The sequence below is a fragment of the Amblyomma maculatum genome, chromosome 2 (genome assembly GCF_055883805.1).
Source record: "Amblyomma maculatum isolate TAMU_Amacu chromosome 2, ASM5588380v1, whole genome shotgun sequence".
NCBI lineage: Eukaryota > Metazoa > Arthropoda > Arachnida > Ixodida > Ixodidae > Amblyomma > Amblyomma maculatum.
In genome coordinates this window covers 209,653,949-209,672,811 of record NC_139345.1, presented here as the reverse complement: position 1 = coordinate 209,672,811, position 18,863 = coordinate 209,653,949, and the positions used below count along the sequence as shown (strand labels likewise).

The 18,863-nt window shown below is 44.2% G+C and overlaps 1 protein-coding gene across 1 annotated transcript in view; it reads left to right on the top strand.

Moving 5' to 3' along the window:
• Positions 1-2,630: 2,630 nt before the first annotated feature.
• Positions 2,631-18,863, top strand: part of LOC146201201 (uncharacterized) — a 126,284-nt gene continuing 110,051 nt past the window's right edge. Inside the window, exon 1 of the mRNA XM_084593003.1 lies at positions 2,631-2,664. Within this exon, the coding sequence (XP_084449129.1) occupies positions 2,650-2,664 (15 nt within the window). The 5' untranslated portion in view covers positions 2,631-2,649. The remainder of the gene's footprint in view (positions 2,665-18,863) is intronic.

Sequence of the window (18,863 nt, the reverse complement as noted above, 5' to 3'; positions counted from 1 at the left end):
ATATACCTTATACGTAACAGACAGTAAGCTGATTGGTCTGTAATTTTTAAGGTCCTTAGAGTCCCCTTTCTTGTGAATGGGGATAATGTTTGCATTCTTCCATGGTTCCGGTACCGTCGTGGCTAGCTACCCTCTAACTTGATTAACCGGTGCGTTCTAACTGGAAAGCTAAATAGCGTGGACTAATTCTCAGCGTTTCGCAATGAATTATTCGTCGTAATTTTTATATGATCGAGGGGAAATGTGGCGTCACGTGAACGTCAGTAGCGATGCTGTAAGTGCAAACGGCGCGCCAGGGGTGACAAGGAGAGGGGGGCCCTTGGCTATCTGTTTTGCATGCCGTCCTCCCACTGTTGCTATGGCAACTAGCGCGGCACAAGTAATATTCTTCTTGGCTCTGACAACCTTGTGAGTGCTTTCACACTAATAACAGTGCAGAGTAAACCGACGTATTCACTAGTTTCGCGACGCATAGGCTGCCATTTTCTGTCCTCGCACTCAAGGACGCTGCAGTAATATTTAGCAAGCTTCACATATTCCTAAATCTTCACTCACCTCGCAAACATCTAATGCGGCTCTTGAACCATAAGCACAAACAGCATGTGAGGAAAAATTTAACTAAGATTGCTTACCGTTTATGGATGCAATCAACTTGGCATTTCAAGATTTCTAATTATGCCGCACAAAATTCCAAACAACGATAGTAATAGAATAATTGGTTATCTCTACTGTTCTAATTAAGTGCAATGTAAATGTATATGCAAGGTATTTTGAGGATTGTTTCACTTGTTTACTTTCATTGAATTGTCAATGAATCAACAAGAAATAATGGGTGCACCTACTTGAAACATTGAAAGAAAATGCACAGGGAATGTAAATTGAATTAGTTCTTTATTCCTCTCAGGAAAGGAAATTACAAATGAAACACAATTACTGCAAAACCGCGCAAAGAAAATACCAAAATAATTTAAACACCATTAGAGTAAACGTTCTTAGGTTGTACGAATGTTTGGGTAAAATTAAAACAATCTTTTTTTTTTCGGTTAAGGTAAACAACATCATTACCATTACCTTTGTCCTGCACCAACCAGCTTCTTCACGTCCCTGACGTTCTGTCGCACCCTGTTGAATCGAACTGCCTTCTATTGGAGAGCAGTCCATTATCCCGAAGCTGCGCGGGCTATCTATCCTCCGCATTGAGTGCACGTTCCCTGTGCGTATGATTCTTGTGTACATTAGCAAGCACATAGTTAGGCCATGTTTATTCAGTTTTCTTTCCTCATATCACCCAGCCTGCTCTGCCTTTTACCACGCATCTTGTATTACGTAAAAGAGCAAAAACTAACTGAAGACTTCTTGTAAGCCCAGAGTAGAAGTGGCGGTAAGATAGTCTTCATTGTTCTCCGGCGCTGGGAGGAAAGGGAACGTCCTCTTTACCTTTTCTCCCCTTTTTGCAGTGGTAGATTTTGCTACCGGCCAAAGATGGTGTAATACCCTAGGTGTTTAATCCAGTGTATGTCTTGCTACATCCGTATGTAGTCTCACATTGCTGAATCGCGCTCCCCAGTAAAGCGGCCTGCCCGATTCAACTATCGCTTCAAGATTCTCGTTTCTTAAGGAGTGGCAATGTAGAAAAACACCGCTGTAGACAACGCTACAGAAAGAACACACACGCACACACATACACACTCACACAAACACATAGACGATGCTGCCTTGACAATTGAATTATTTACATTCCCGCACCTTCTCGCCTTAGTGCATATTATCTGTTCACTTCGTCTAACTACAGCTATCTTCTTACTTCATTTTATTGAGATGTAGTAGTAGCGCAGACGCACATGGACAAAGGGAGGGAGACGAACCCATCGTGTTAGTGTCACTCCCTCTGACTATGTCTGTCTGCACTACTACTACACCTCGATGGATCACCGACTAGCTTAACAAAGGACTATTCTAATTCATTTCATTGTCCTGCCAGTACTCGTAGGAATTCCACCTCCTTCCTCAGGGAAACAGAAGGCGTACTAACACATTGTTCACCAGTCACTTTCACCGCCGAAGCATATGAAATATCTCGCGTCAACTTGTTCTTGTTCTTTTTCAAAACTCCAACACTATGGAGGTCAGCTTAGCATCCTTGTTTCTTGCATATCTTGCAGCATTTGCCGCTCACCGCAAGGTTGGTGCTAGACTTCTCCAATAGTGCGGAGCCGTGTTCTCTAGTCTTATCGCCGTTGTCTGTTCAGCTGCGTTTTTCATAATGTGTGCAGATTTGTTAATGTGCATAGAGTTGCGTCTCCGCGCTATCCAAGATATGTTACCAACAAGACAGTACTTACTATTCAAGACATCCATCGGCTTCAGGCTCTAATAACGAAGTGGTGCCTGCCACGTGTGTGTGTCTGTTTTTCTTTTTTTGTCGCAAGCCGGCCGCAGGTTCACTTTCGATGCCAGAGAAACGCCGCCTCCCGCGTAGGTCAGGTGGCTCACACACCGGCTGTACACCCCTCATGTGCAGCGCCCGAAACCAGCGCGCCGTGCGACCCCTCTCCCCAACGATGGCTCCTCCTCACCCCGTGGCCACAAAAGGGCGGCGCGCTTCGCCCAGGAGCGCCAGTGTCCCTCGGACGACCGCCGCACAGGAGGATGCCGCCGCCACAGGTGAGCGTCTCCGCAATTGCGCAAGCGGCCGCGACGAGTATGTGCAGCGTGAAGTCCGTTCAAGAGACAGGGCCTTCAATAAGGCGACGCTAGAGACATTCCGGTTGGGCACCGCCGGTCCGTGGATGGATTTTGTTTTAGCGTTTTACTTTGCTGTTCTTTTTATCTCACCTTAATATTTTAATGCGTCAATTGGTTTTAATCTCCTTGCAAATGCAGTCTCAGCACATAAAAAGAAACCGTTACATTTTAGTACATCGGTGAAAGTAACGTAGAAAAAAGGCCGCATTCGATTAGTGCAGCCACGCTGCACCAAACTGGCCCGCTGCCCTCCGTGCATTTTCCGGTGGGGACCTCTTGCGTAAGCACGATGTGTCAGTCGCATACGGGTGGCACATGCGCTTGGACAGAACATGGTTGCATTTGTGGCCGATTAGAATGTAGTGCAGCGTCTGTAACGCAGGAGGCCTGGATCGGAAGGAATGGGTAGGAGGCAAGCTGCTCTGTACGGCCATCTCACTGCAGTTCTAGCGCGCGCCGGTTTTCATGCAGAAAAGACATTACAGTGAATCCTTGTTCCGACAGCCCTAGCCTACCTTAAAGTAAGGGGGCATGAAATAAAGCACGTACTGAGATTCAGGCGGAATGATGAGGCAGTGAAGGCCCTTTAATTCATAAATCTAGAGTATGAAAACAGTCTACTTTCCCAGTTCACAGTATACTTGAATATAGTTTCATAGCCTGGGTTCCGTATAGAAAACACTATAAGCAGCAATTACAGAATGTTCAACGCCAAGCAATAAGATATGTTTACATCTGACGCAGACGACATGATTTACCGACTAAACTTTTGCATCCACTGACCCTTCAGATGTAAGCGCGTCGAGCCAATTTCATGCTCCCCAAGTTCACATTCGAAATATTAGAACACATATTGTTTTAGTGATGATTCATCCATCTATTCGGTGTTTTCTTTTCTCGTGTGATTAGGAAATGATACTTCCTGCCTGATGTTGTTAACACCACTCTTCTTCACTTCTGTGTAGGTTGTCCAGTATAGTTCGTTATTCGTAATTTTATTAGTTCAAATCAGATAAATAATTGTTCATAGTCAAGGGTTCAACAGAATCCTTTTTGGCGAGGGGCAAACATAATGGCTGAAAAAAACGTACACTCGCCAAGTACCGAAAAATAAATGGCCTAAAACATGACGTTTCGGGACTGGGTTCTTTGATCACAATGAGGTATCGGCCGCCTCTTATAAGCGTGCTTGACAGCGTAGTGAGTGGGCATAAATACTGGGGAGGCTGTCCTTCGTCCAGTTAATAGTATTTGTCGTGGTCTGTATGTAAAACGTTTCCAGAAGTAATATTGAAGACAGTTTTCTTCGTGTCTAAGATTGCGGCGTGATCGCAATCAGTGGTAAGATTAGCCAATAATTGTTCGTCGCTCGAAACGGCATTTACGAGGCTGTGTCTGTAACAATTTTTCTCTCGTGATGTTAGCTGCGTACTTGTTCGTTGTTTCGTATGTTCGTTATATTGAGACCGTTGGGTATACTTTCGAATTCTTTTCAAGTTCTCGCCATTCTCTACTTGTTCCTTTTGTGTGGTGTTATTTACCTAACCTACCACAGCCTCTGCTGAGCCTAGTGGTATGTTGTAAATAAATAAATAAAATAAACAATCGCCTCATAGCGTAGTGAGTGGGCATAAATACTGGGGAGGCTGTCCTTCGTCCAGTTAATAGTATTTGTCGTGGTCTGTATGTAAAACGTTTCCAGAAGTAATATTGAAGACAGTTTTCTTCGTGTCTAAGATTGCGGCGTGATCGCAATCAGTGGTAAGATTAGCCAATAATTGTTCGTCGCTCGAAACGGCATTTACGAGGCTGTGTCTGTAACAATTTTTCTCTCGTGATGTTAGCTGCGTACTTGTTCGTTGTTTCGTATGTTCGTTATATTGAGACCGTTGGGTATACTTTCGAATTCTTTTCAAGTTCTCGCTATTCTCTACTTGTTCCTTTTGTGTGGTGTTATTTACCTAACCTACCACAGCCTCTGCTGAGCCTAGTGGTATGTTGTAAATAAATAAATAAAATAAACAATCGCCTCATAGGGGCCGCTGATATAGAGGAAGACGTTGACTAAGGAGAGCAACACAGCTCGCCTCCTTTGAATATTGACCCTTCTGACCAGGCCAGCATTTGCGCACAAAAAGCATGTTTCGATTGGCAAAATTTTCCCCTCTCGACAGTCAAGACGGGAAAGAGGAGCATGAGTGCACTTGGACACGTGCTTCTGAAGACAGAGTAGGCTTTAATAATGAGGAGGAGGGGAAATATTCGCCAGGCTACTAACTAACCAGCATGGCGCTTGTATTTAAAGCGCGCCCAAATCGACAGAACATTGTTTCCGTGGAATTCGTGGCAGCAAGATTTCGCCGCAGTTCATGCCCCCATCGTAAAGCGGCGCTAAAATGCAAACACCCTGCCACGATGCGCTCTGCATATTCCGCCAGCTGGTGCGTGAGGGGCTACGCTTGTAATAACCATCTTCCGTTCCTGGTTTCGTCGTCAGCGCCCGCCGAGAGCACTGTCGCTTTCCTGGCAGGAAGTGCCGGGCCACGCAATCCTCAACGAAAAAAGAAAGCGTGCAACGTCTCAAACTGCAGAAACCTGGGTTAACCACGTTTCCTAGAGAGACGGCAAAACTTGTGGTAATAACTTATAACCTTATTGATATGAAACTAGCGTTGACATCTGGAGTATAAAAGTGAAGTGGCGTATCTTGACAACACGTAGCTACACGTGCTCTTCTATGTATTTGTTGTGTTCCCCTATATATAGTGTTTCCGATGATTAAAAATCAGTTGAGACAGCGCTTGTGGTGTCTGTTTCTATTCTTTCGTCTGTGTGTTTTGCGCTGTTTTATGTTTAAACCATGTATCACCAACTCGCCCGCTTTGCCATTCTGTTGCAGTATATGATATGCGGAGTCCGGAAACACGATTTGCATACATTTCGGGGCTCTCTTTTCGGTAGTCTCCAATCGGGAAAGAAATTTAGAATTTCAGGAACTCACATTAACTTAAGAATATTATTTGACCAGAGTGCTTTTTTGTTTGTTACTTGTTATTGCCCTGTGGAATGTGCTAAGGTGTTATTGAAAACATTTTATTACGTGTTGACATGTGCCTTCATTCACGCAACACTAATTTTTGTCACCAAGGTAGCAAAATCGTGTCCATGCTGACACCCGACCTTTCGAGAAATGCTTAAACGAAAGGAAATGGTGTCACATTGACTATGTTAATAGAACGAGATCCTAAAATCCTTCTAATTGGCCATTTCTCATTTAGTTAAACGCTGCTAGGGCGGTTCTGCTCTTCGATGTATTGCACTAATTTTGTCTTATTGGATCTCAACACAACATAAATAATCATGAGGTGAGCGCCTTTTCTGGGTCAGCTTTTTACCCGTACTACCAGGGCACGGTAAAACTGCTGTTGGGAGGCCTCGCTATCGAACCTCGGTGTGAACTTCCGACCCCAAGGCATTCCGCCTGGTACCTTAAAAAGTAACCATCGCTGCCGTTAACGTTTATTTGCATTATGTTTCAACTTGTGGCTGTTTCCCAGTATTTTATTCTATCTCGAAGATTCTACATGGCGGCCGTTTTGCTGTCAGGCTTCATGGCTTTTATTATAGAAATTTAAAAGTATTCAAGATGTTTTGCATTCTGTCTTAGATCCGTTAAACGCCGCGATGTAAGTACCGACATTGAGACGTTCCTCCAAGAAAACTGCAGTTTATTTTGGCTGGAGCCATCAGCTTCAAGCGCCATCGAGTGCTGTGGATTATGCGCAACAGAAGGAGTGTTCGCTTCACGTGCGGGATCGCCTTCAATAGCAATTGTTAAAATCCGGTGGCACTGATCACTGTCCTGAAAAGGTATTTCTCAACGAATTCTGCTTTATCACACGAAAAACCAAACACTGCTGTTGATAAAGTTTCTATCCCCTATTTCTCTAAGATAATATTCAGGATCCGTCAGTAGGCTAAAACCGGGAGGTTATTATAAAGAAAAGCTACTCATTCTTGAGAGGCATTATCTTGCAATCTTATGTTTAAATAGAAGTAATTTCACCCATTTAATTTAAGAGGAGAAAGCTGAAAGTTTTAAATACCTTTCGAATTGTAGGCGTCAATCAGGCAAAGCTGGAACTATCTGTATAAGGACGTTTTCGACGCCATATGCATAACCGAACAGAGGATTCGCGCTTAGAAGTACACTAAATCTGATGAATGCAGGCATTAAACTCCTGTAAATTGAAGTGTACATAATAATTGAAGTGTACATTATGGCCTTAATAGGCCATAATGAGAGAGAGATACTACCATTACCTTTACACACAAAAAAGTTGTGTTACAGCAATGGTTCTCATTAAAGCGACGCTGCGCACTAACTAAAAGCTCACGTTATTTTCCCTCATATCACGCGCAGGAATTACAATATATCGTATCAACCTTCCCTATCACATCGTTTCATTATTATCGGTCCGTGAGTTGAAACTGTTGGATGCTACTTTATCACTTAGGAATCAGTGCCGATGAGGAATAGACTGTTTCATTCCCGCTCCGCTAAAACTTGTGGGCGGATCTCCACTCTCCGGTACTTCCTCATGTGATATATGGTTGTGTCCGCTGGCGGTTTCCTTGCAACATCACAGGAACGCCTAAGGGCATGACATGCAAGCTCTCTTATTGCACGGATGTTCACTCCCATAGAGCCGTAATGTAATGCTTTGCATCCTCCCGTTCGAGCTGCTGTTAGAACCATTCATGACGTCATGACCATTCAACTAATCAATATCATTCTCTCGGGTATAGCCCTGTCTCTGACGCCAGATTTTCTGGCATACCGGACCCGAACCATTTTCACGTTAATATGGACCTTGTCCATCTGGATATAGTCCACAAGCGTGGCTCCACTCTATGGAAAAAGGAAATAAAAATAGCTAGCGCCGCGTCCACCTCAGTACTGCTAAACTGTCTTCACTAGCTAGGGTTATAGAGTTAAACGTTGCCAGTGTCAGTTTCCATTCGGACCTGTAGCCCCTGAAAAACGGGCAATTACCAGCACGCGTATGCACCTTGATTGGAGTTCATCGCACTGTGGGTAAAGCTTGGCAACAAAGATCTGATACCCAAAGCGCGCGGTGATCGTGGTCGGGAAAAGACATACTCTATTCTGTCTTTCACGCGTTGCGTAATTTTAAAAAAGCTCTTGCTGACATTCAGCAACGCATGAAAGACAGAATAGAGTGTCTTTTCTCGACCACAATCACCGTTCGCCTTGGGGATCATGTCCTCCCTGAAGTCGACCTTCGAGTGTCCTCGACCATTATAAGATCTGTTCTGAAGCACCACGCAATTTTTGAGTCTGTTTCTTTGTGACAAAAACATCGGTATGCCCACTTCACCAAATCTTTCGGGTAGCCCTAATTTGCAACGCGTGGAGGAAACCGACGGCGCGGACAGTGCCAAGGGGTACGCAGCATTTATTAGTGCCAGTCTGCAGCGCATTGCAGAAATGGTTAAGCAACAAAACAGTATATAAAGGCGTATTTCTTGCAGTTTCGTTCAAGAAGTACGGATTGCTATGCAGAGTTGTCTGGACCCATGAAATGTCCGATGTTTGTCACTGCTAGAAGCGAGGTACAATCCCCATCCTGCCGTTAGAGCAGTTTTTTTTCCCGTGAAAGCAAAATCCGTCCATCCAAATCTACATCAATTTTTTTTTTTTTGGAGAAATCTCCGCCGATGACGTCATGGTTAATAAGCAGGCTCCCGCCGCACATGGCAACTACAGTGCCTGCAGCGAGACGTGCTGTGTTTGGATGGCGCTGCAGTGGCAGTATTTCTTCCTCCTCGCAATGCGCCACTTGTCCATCCAGCGAGAACTGCTTGAGGTGCTGCTTGACGCTCGCACCACGGGTGCCGAGCAGCAGACTGACCAGCAGCTGCGTGGTTGACCAGGAGAAATACCCGGTGGTCTTTTCGTGGTCGGAGGAGGGTGCTTTCCGCTTGGGCTGCAGTCATTGCAGCGTAGGAGGCAATCGCTGGGAACCCTTTGGAACGCAGCCGCTGAGCACGAACAAAAGTGTGCCGCCGCTCGCGAACGGCACGCTCGCCGCCTCGCAGTTTGTTTTCACTTCTCAAATATTTGCCCAGAAAGGCGCGCCGCTCACCTTGCGCATTGCGAATGTAGGCTTCCTTGTGCGGAACTGGGGGAACTGGGACACCTAGTGTATAGCCTTGCTGAAATTTATGTGAAATAGTCAAGTCACATGGGAAAAGCTTTTACACGAAACGTAATAGTCTGTTCGCGTTACTCTAGCGCGGGCTATTCAGCACCTCGAAGCACATGGTTCTAAAGGCATGTTTTCGCCGAAAAGTGTGAGTTCGCACTATTGTTGAATCTGAAACACCAGCGCAGAAAATCAAGCTTCGGACGTCGTTGGCTGTGTACGGAGAACACAGAAAGCGCGCGTACCTTTTTAAGCCGATACCTTATATGGATTACGAGACAAGAAATCTGAGACCGGGAGTCTTCAAAGGGGGTCCACGAAAAGTTATCCCAGTCGCGTGATCGCTACTGAATATGTTGTGACTACTAATTGATGACTCCACCAAATCATCATATGGAGCTTACATACATACATACATACATACATACATACATACATACATACATACATACATACATACATACATACATACATACATACATACATACATACATACATACATACATACATACATACATACATACATACATACATACATACATACATACATACATACATACATACATACATACATACATACATACATACATACATACATACATACATACATACATACATACATACATACATACATACATACATACATGATTACGAAAAAGCATTTGACTCAGTTGAAACCTCGGCAGTGATGCAGGCATTGCGAAATCAGGGGGTATAACGAGCCGTACGTGAAAGTGCTGGAAGATATATATAGTGGCTGCACAGCAACTATACTTCTGCATAAAGAAACAAAATTCCCATAAAGAAAGGTGTTAGGCAAGGAGACACAATCTCCCCAGTACTATTCACAGCTTCCTTAGAGGAAGTATTCAGAGGCTTGGAATTGGGGCAGTTAGGGATAAGGGTAGATGGAGAATAATCTGCGATTTGCAGATGACATTGTCTTGCTAAGCAACTCGGGGGATGAACTGCAAATAATGATTGATCACCTAGAGAGGAAAAGTAGAAAGGTAGGCTTGAAAATGAATATGCAGAAGACTAAGGTAATGTTGAATAGCCTAGGGAAAGAACAGCAGTTTACGTTAGGTAGCGAAGCACTCGAAGTAGTAGGCGAATATATCTATTTAGTACAGGTAGTAACCGCGGATCCGGACCATGAAAGGGCAATAACAAGGAGAATAAGATTGGGATGGCGCGCATTTGGCAAGCACTCGCAGATCATGACTAGCAGCTTACCGGTATAGCTCAAGAGGAAAGTTTACAACAGTTGCATCTTACCTGTACTCGCCTATGGGGCTAAAACGTGGAGGCTAACCAACAGGGTTCTACTTAAGTTGAGGACCACCCAGAGGGCTATGGAACGAAAAATGGTAGGGGTAACATTACGAGATAGGAAGTGTGCCGAGTGGGTCAGAGAAATAACTTAAGTTACCGATATTCTAGTGGAAAGTAAGGAGAAGAAATGGGCATGGGCAGGACATGTAGTGCGAAGAGAGGATAACCGATGGTCGCTTAGGGTAACAAACTAGATTCCAAGGGAAGGAAAGCGTAGCAGGGGGCGGCAGAAAGCTAGGTGGGCGGATCAGGTTAAGAAGTTCGCAGGGGTCAAGTGGATGCAGCTAGAACAGAACAGGGTTAATTAGAGAAACATGGGAGAGGCCTTCGCCCTGTAGTGGGTATAGTCACGCTTGTGATGATGATGATGATACATGCATACATGCATAGCTGGCTTCGTGGGCAAGGCGCTCGACTGCTTTTTTCAAGGATGCGTGATCCCAACCACCACCGTCGTTTCGATGGTGACGAAAAGCAAGGTGCCGATGTACTGTGCGGTGTCAAAGCACGTGAAGGGCACCACGTGAGCGAAATTTCCGGAGACGCTCATTATGATGACTCTTGTACTCAGTGCTGAGTAAATAAACCAAACCATACATACATACTGAACTTTACTGATACGTACGTTCACTATATTCTGTGTTTACGAGACACGGAACAGCTCGTGAGCCGGACACTCAAGTCACAGCACTGTGTGGTAAATATATTGAAAAAATAAAACAATCCAGATATAATCGTACAATTTAAATTATTTGAATACCCAAACCACTAACAAAGTGAATGAAATGCCTTGGCAATGAAAATATAAAGAAGTGTCAAAAAAGATATGAATTACAATGCATCCTAGTGATTTCTTCCATCGTGATTCAAAATCCTCATTCTGAGAGTACATTGTGCAGCCGTGAGAAAATGTAGATAGTGACATTGCTTTCAGGTAAGAATTGATTCCCAAAAATTTAGGTAAGCAAGGTGCCAAGAGTTACATAGTCACCACATCTTTTAACGCAAAGGAGAAAGTTTTTGTACGCATTTGTTTTGTTATAGGGCAGTGGCCTGATGGTTCGATGTCTGCTTCATACTTTCGACTCACACAGAGGGCACTGTCCACGCTGGACAAATAACTATATCGCTTTGTCGCCATTTTCGGACTGCAGATGCCTAGGTGAGCCAGGAGTATCCCTGTTGACTGGTCATGTGCACATGCGAAGCTGGTCTGGCTTTGATTCTCTAAACACATCTGTTCGTTTTGACTGCACTTGGGATGTCACTTTTATTCATGACATCAAAGCAGATGCCCTAACAAATGAGAGTTGTAACTTAAAGTGAAATGATTTTTTTTGCATTCTTTCCCACTTTGTTGCTTTGTTTCCGGTACTATTAACTGCCTTGCCGGTGAAGCACGTTACCCAGTGCCTAGGCTCACATTTTTTCTCGAAACGATTTATCCCAAGTGGGTGGCGCTCTTGACTGCGCGGCTTATGTGGTGCGGGGGTCGAAGTGATGTAGTTCATCGAAAGAATGAACTATGGGGGCTGTTTGTAGGGAACAGAAATAGTAGGTGAAATAGCTAAACGTGTTCATTGGAAGATATGACCGGCAGATAGGATTTGATACATATAACGAGCAAACGTTTCAATTTTGTTTCGTTATGCTTTCTGCCTGGGCTCTAAAATGGATAATCACCATCATTGGCAGGATAGCTCATTATCGACTGCACAAGCTGTTCCTGCCACGGGGCGGGGAACCTCGGATTGCACGCATGTATGGGATATAAGAAGAGAGTAAGAAGAGAGTGAGAAGTTTGGGCTTAAACTGAACATTAAAAAGACAAAGATCATGGCGTCTTGCCCTATCAAGTCCTGGAGCATCAATGGACAAGAAGTGGAAGCTGTGACAGATTTTCTCTTCTTGGGCTTCAAGATTACCTCGGAAGGAGACTGCAGCCATGAAATTAGGAGACGCCTGCCTCTGGGAAAGAGAGAAATGGTTAGCCTTGACCGCCTAGTAAAGAGCAGAGACATTAGTCTGCCAACCAAGATCCGTATAACTCTTGCTATGGTCTTTCCAGTTGTGATGTATGGATGCGAGAGTTTGACTGTGAAAAAGGCTGACCGCCGAAGAATTGACGCATTTGAATTGTGGTGCTGGCGAAGACTCTTGAGAGTTCCTTGCACTGCCAGACGATCAAATCAGTCGATATTGTCGACCGTAAACCCTGACTGCTCATTAGAGGGTCAAATTCTGAAGTTAAAGCTCAGCTACTTTGGTCATCTGATGAGAAGAGAGGAGTCGCTGGAGAAAGATTTGATGTTGGGAAAGGTTGAGGGTCGCCGGAGAAGGGGTAGACAGCGAACGCGATGGTTAGATGGCATCCTCCAGGCACTGCAGATGAAGTTATGTGTTGTTAGGAAGATGGTGAGAGACCGGAAAGCGTGGCGTGACATGGTCCATAGGGTCACGAAGAGTCGGACACGATTGAACGACTGAACTGAACTGAACTGATGAGATATAAGCTTGCGTCGGCTGCTTGCTATGCGCATGAAGGCTGGCATGGACGCTGCCTTGACGCGCTTCGAGAGGTGACCACTTGGCCAAAGTTGAGGGAACACGTCTCGATGTGTGGAATGTGTTTCCATACATTCGTAGCTCCTTCCTGTCTACATTGTAAATTTTCAAAGGCCAGAGTGAAGTGCCAACAAGATGGCTGGGACCGAGTTCCTCACCTTTACTGTCGAATACACAACGCCTGATCAGAACCCATCAGGTGCTACTTTCTGCACGCGATGATTACGAGAGCTTGGAGCGAAAGTTCTTACGGTCGATTTTTTGACTGGGTGTAAATCACGATAAATTTGACAGGGAAAAAACAAACGCCAAGCTTGCCACTACTCGCTTGAACTGCTCAGGGCCAATTCGAAGGTGCCTCATTATTCATTGCCCTTAGGAAAGCGTCGAAGTTGGGTTTTGAGGCATTGATATACAGATACCTGTATAGCAAAATTTCTCGCGTCTAAACTTTGTCATTCGTAAAAGTGACTATATTCTGTTCGGTTCTGGTAAATATCTAGCACGGATGAAAGCAGAGGGGTGTATTCTTCCTTGGCTTTGAATCACACTGCTGATAAAATGACTAACCTCAAGCAGAGTTGAAGAAACATCCATCGTATTCCGCGTACAAGAGACTGCTACTACTACTTGTTACTACCTACTGCTACCTGTTAGCATTGAAGAGTTGTATACGCACAGCACTACAATTATGCCCTAAACCTAACATCGCATCTTAGTGTCTAGAAAATTGAAAAACGGTGCCGGTTTTCCACGCTAAGTACTTTCTTATTCGTGAACACAAATATATAATGTTAGAAACATGTGTGCGTACAAGCTTTTGCATCAACAACAGTTTCAACTGAACAACCAGGAAAAATTTGGAACTTGGAAAAGTCAAAGAACCGACAAAAAGCCCAACTTTCCTCGTCGGACGTGACCCTCACTGAGTTTCTCTTTGTGCTCTGGTAGCGACGTAAAACAATTGCACAGACGCTGTTACCCCCCTATAAACCGTTCGCTTGGCCAGCTAGATGATATGTACACGAGCATTATGCAGCCCCCACGATGGCGCCTCAGTGGGTGCTAATGAGTAATCATTCTCTTATTACAAATCAACTCCACTTTGGTGGTTTCCCTAAATATTGCACTATCATCCTTTCCTCAGCTCACTTCCTTCCTTCTGTTAATGGCTGTTACACACATTTAATCAATGAAGGAAATTAACCAGCTATTCCAGCAGCACGTTTTTTCAAGCGACACCGACTTGTTCATCAAATCTCTCTCGCCCTACAATGTCATCTTCTGGCCGTCCTGAATAATTCAGTTGGTAGAGCGACTATGCGCCAGCCATGTGGTTCAGATGGTAGTTCAGAGTTCTAACCCCATACCTGTACGCATTTCACTTTTCAACTGCTGAGATTCTTAGAAAGTTGCTTAGCCTTTTTCTGGAGCCGTATGTCTATGCTTGGGTGAATGCTAATCAATAATATTATGCGTGAAGAGATAAAAACTGCTTAGGTGTGAGGGTACATTAAAACATTATGTTACTTAACATTGTAAAGTGCTGAGTCATGTATTGAATTCGAGTCACTACTATGATTGTGGGTCATGACTAAGATCAACGTTTGTGCAAACTCTACACCTTACGTACACTTTGTAATGAACTGAGTCATGCTACGGCCCACTGATCAGTTCCTGGCCAAGTCGACTGCCAGATCGAGGCATGGTTGTGAGGACGAGCGTGATGTATTCCGTCAAAGTTTGCAGGAGTAACGTAAACATAAATCTCTTATTTAAGTGAGCCGCACGAACGTTCTTGCACTGGCTAGGAGTAGCCTGTAAAACTCGGGTAGCAAGGGTCCCGCTTGATATAATTCCCTTCTAAAATGGGCTCTCCGATGGGGCAACTCCCGCAAAATTCGACATGACTTGAGGGTCTTGTTACGTCAGAAAAACACAACTGACCAATGAGGTCTTTGTAATGTCACAATTGCCAGCTGCCGCCTGCCACCGGCATGCTCATAATCTGTGTTTAATGAACGCCGCCGTCGTCTTTAGTGCTTATGGGACAAAAAATGCGTTCGAGATAAAATTGTTGCACAGCCTGATCAGTATCACTGCGCAAATGTATAAGCAGAGCTTTGCATACTACTGAATGTATAATACAGAAATAGCTGTCGCGCGCCAATGACACCTGGATGCACTCTGTAAAATAAAAAAAGGATGTATCTAGAAAAATACACCACCTCGAAATTATTTCACCCGTTAATGTTAAGAAGGGTTAATTTCGCAGTTCAGTGGCATTTTAATGACAGTTTATCGCATTTTTGTACTCACTACCTTGCGCAGCAGCATATCAATGCAGCCGTATACCCTCAGGATGCAGCGAGGAGGAGACGTGTCGCGCTGTCTCAGGGGCATGCATTCATAAAAAAGAAAAATAAAAGTGGAAAGAGCCCTTATATTACTAAGTTATTTAGAGAATGCGTGGTTATTTGCTGTTTCCAGATGATCTAGAACACGTGACGTTCTTCAGGCTAGAGACCTCGTTACGGTGCATATATTTCAAGTCTGTGCAGGCCAGTGTGTCGTCGTTCACTTATTTAAGACGGCCACCACTCCACAATGCGTATAGTGCGACAGGCTGTTAAAACGTGAGCTCGACCTTTGCAAGTATTAAGCCGCCGTACTGGAATACAGAACTACGTATCTGTGTGTGACCGATTGAAGAGAGGACGAAAATGGTAGGTGGTTTCACTCTGTCAACCAACGTACTATTTGAGAAAGCATCTAAATCTCTACTATGCATTCACATATTAATACTTTCCTAATTTTCAGGGTGCGCCAGTGAAATCTCGAAGCTGGGCCAAGTCAGTTTTGAATATCGGTCAACTAAATTATCGAATTTGAATTTCAGATTTCCGCAAAAGTCAATTTCGAGATGCGCCACCCCAATTTAGGGGCTTGGTCGAGCCAATTATCCGAAACCTCGAAAGCGGTTTGGTTACACCGAACGCGGATGGAAGTTCAAGAAACTATGACATACAGTGCACGGGATGAGATAGACGGCTAGAAAAAGGGGAGGAGTGAAGGCAGGGATGCTAATCAGAAAGGTCTGCCGACCAGCTACCGTGAAAATGGGAACAGGAATGTCGGAGTAAAATAGAAACAGAGAACGGGAGAGAAAGGGGGGCGGGGGGGGGGGGGGGGGGAGGGCAGTTGCAGTTTGTAATTCATTCAAGCCAGTCGATCACAGGGTAAAGAATTGGGAGACCGCGTTTAGGCCTGATTAATAGCGGAAACAACGAAAGCCACTTTACAGGACTGCGTTCACTAACTGGATCGTGTCGTTCCTATTATTATTATCATCATCATCACTATCGATATTATCATCATTATCAACTAAATGCACCGTCATTGTCACAGCTACTCTCATCATTGTCATTATGACTAGCTGCACCATCATTGTCATCGCTACTATCACCCTCATGGTAAACAAGGAGAATTACGATCGGTTTCTGACGAGCCGGGCGTGGAGTAATGGTTTTAGCGCTCGACTGGGGATTTGAGGGATAATGATCCGAATCCCGGTGGAGACATATATATATATATATATATATATATATATATATATATATATATATATATATATATATATATTTATTTATTTCATAAGTGTCAGCTCGTGCGAACATTTCCGCAGTCCTTGAGTTAAAAAGTGCCTTGCAGGCTTTGAGGGCAGTCGACTACAGTAGCCACGAACCGAGAATATTGCTTAAAAGGCGAGGGTCAAGGCGGCCCAGAGTACAACGCAGTATTTGTCTTTAACTCGCAAACTCGTATAGGAGAAGTTCGATTGCCTCCTCACTACCACATCTTTCACGAGCAGACCATCCGATATCCGGAAAGCATTTTGGTTTGTAAACACAACGTCGCAAAACAATGTTTCTTCGAGACGCACCATCTTCTATGAACGCGAAGGTGCAGTCTAGGGCTAGTACCCTCAGGGGAGGTTTACGAAACTTTTCTGTGTTCTACGTATACAGTGCTGGGAGAGAAGGGCTGTAAAACAGGTGGGATGATTGGCTGCGTCCGGTACCGGCTTCCCACGGTATACGCTTGTGTTCGTATTTGGTCCGCTTTGACGTTATCGTTTTCCCCTGAGCTCGGCAGAAGACTTACACAAAGTTCGCGCTTGATTTTCACCGTGTTAAGTACTGTGCTTTCTTACTACAAACAGCAGCACGGAGGCCCATGTTGCACTGCAGTGCGTGAGGTTCACCCTGATGTTCGAGTTTTCATGACTGCTCACGAGATTCGACGAGCTGGCAACTATGAGGCCTGATGGGTGGGGTGCACGAGCCATTCGCGGATATTTCCCGGCTGATGGTGTGAAACGGAGTTAGGAGCGATTGCCATAACATCTGTTATATACAGGTTGGCCATGCAGGCGGTGATATTAAAGATGCGAACAGGGGTAGAAAGTAACACGATACTCGGAGAACTTCAGAACGGCTTTAGAAATTGTAGCCGCTTAGATGATAGCCTGATTGTGTTTACCCAATGCATCGAAATATCTGGAGTGGACCTTTGTATTTGGCTTTCCTGGACATAAACGGGGAGTACGACAACGTAAACAGGGAACTCCTGTGGAACATATTAAATATGAAGGTGTCGGTCATGAGATAACAGAGTTTCTACCGGAAATATACATGGATAACAAAGTAGAAATTACATGGGAAAGGATAAAAAGTACGGAAGCTATCAAAGTATGCAAAGGATTAAGACAGGATTGTCCTCTATCACCGCTGCTGTTCATGCTTTATATGATAAATATGGAACGGAGGAAACAATAAAGCAACCTAGGTTTTAACCTGTCATAGATTAGGCGGAAAGGCGGTAGAGCAGCGCCTCCCCAGTTTAATGTATGCAGACGATATTGTGCTGCTAGCAGAAAATCAGGAAGAAATGCAAACTCTTTTCCAACGGCTCAACTGATCAGGGTCTTAAAATACAAGGCCATGAAATACCCTAGGCGGCAGAATAAAAATATCTCGGGGTATGGATAAACGAAAGATTGCCATACATTGAAAAGCATGAGCAATCACTTAAGGCAAAAGGGCAAAGAAATGCCGGGATAATGAAGCATAGGGCATTGTGGGGATACAACAGGTATAAGGTTTTCTGAGGGGTATTTGCAAAGCAATTCTGGTTCCAGGACTTTCGGAAATGCTGTTTTGTGCCTAAAATCAGAGGTACAGTCGACATTGAAAATAAATCAGAAAGCCGTCGGACGATAAGCACTGGGTGCCCACGGCAAAAACACAAATGAGGCGGTACAGGGAGATATGGGCTGGACATCTTTCGAAGTACAGGAAGCTCAGAGTAAAATATTATATGAGGAACGCCTGAGGAAATTAGACAGTAAGAGATGTGCAGCTAAAGTATTTAAATACCTATTCCTAAAACGCGTTGACTCACAATGGAGGAAAAGAACTAGGAAATTAAACAAGTAAGTATGCTGGCCACAAGGACAAATAAATAAAGAGCGTTAAGCAACAGGTGAAAAACACGGAAGGTAAAAATTGAATAAGCTCGATGGAAAAGAGGCAGAGTGTGGAGCTATACGGAAAGTGGAAAAGGCAGATCAGGAAGGAAGCTTTCTTTGATAACTCCATAGGCAGTGCCCACCTTTTTGAAACTAGATCAAGGTGTCGTAGAACACGCAGCTACAAAAGGAAATTTACCAAGGAAGATGACACGTGCAGTATGTGATAAATCCATAGAAACAATTACCAATATTATACTCGAATGTAATAGTATCCATTCGGAAGTCGATGAATCCGCAGTCACTCTTTCTCAAGCTCTGGGGTTTAGAGATACTAGTGGCCAGGTGAATGAACCTGTGGTGGAAACTAGCAAAAAACGATTGGAAGATTGGTGGCTTAAAAGCAGAAAAGTGACCTAATGTTAGTAATGTAGAAAGAAAAATTCCATAAATAGAAT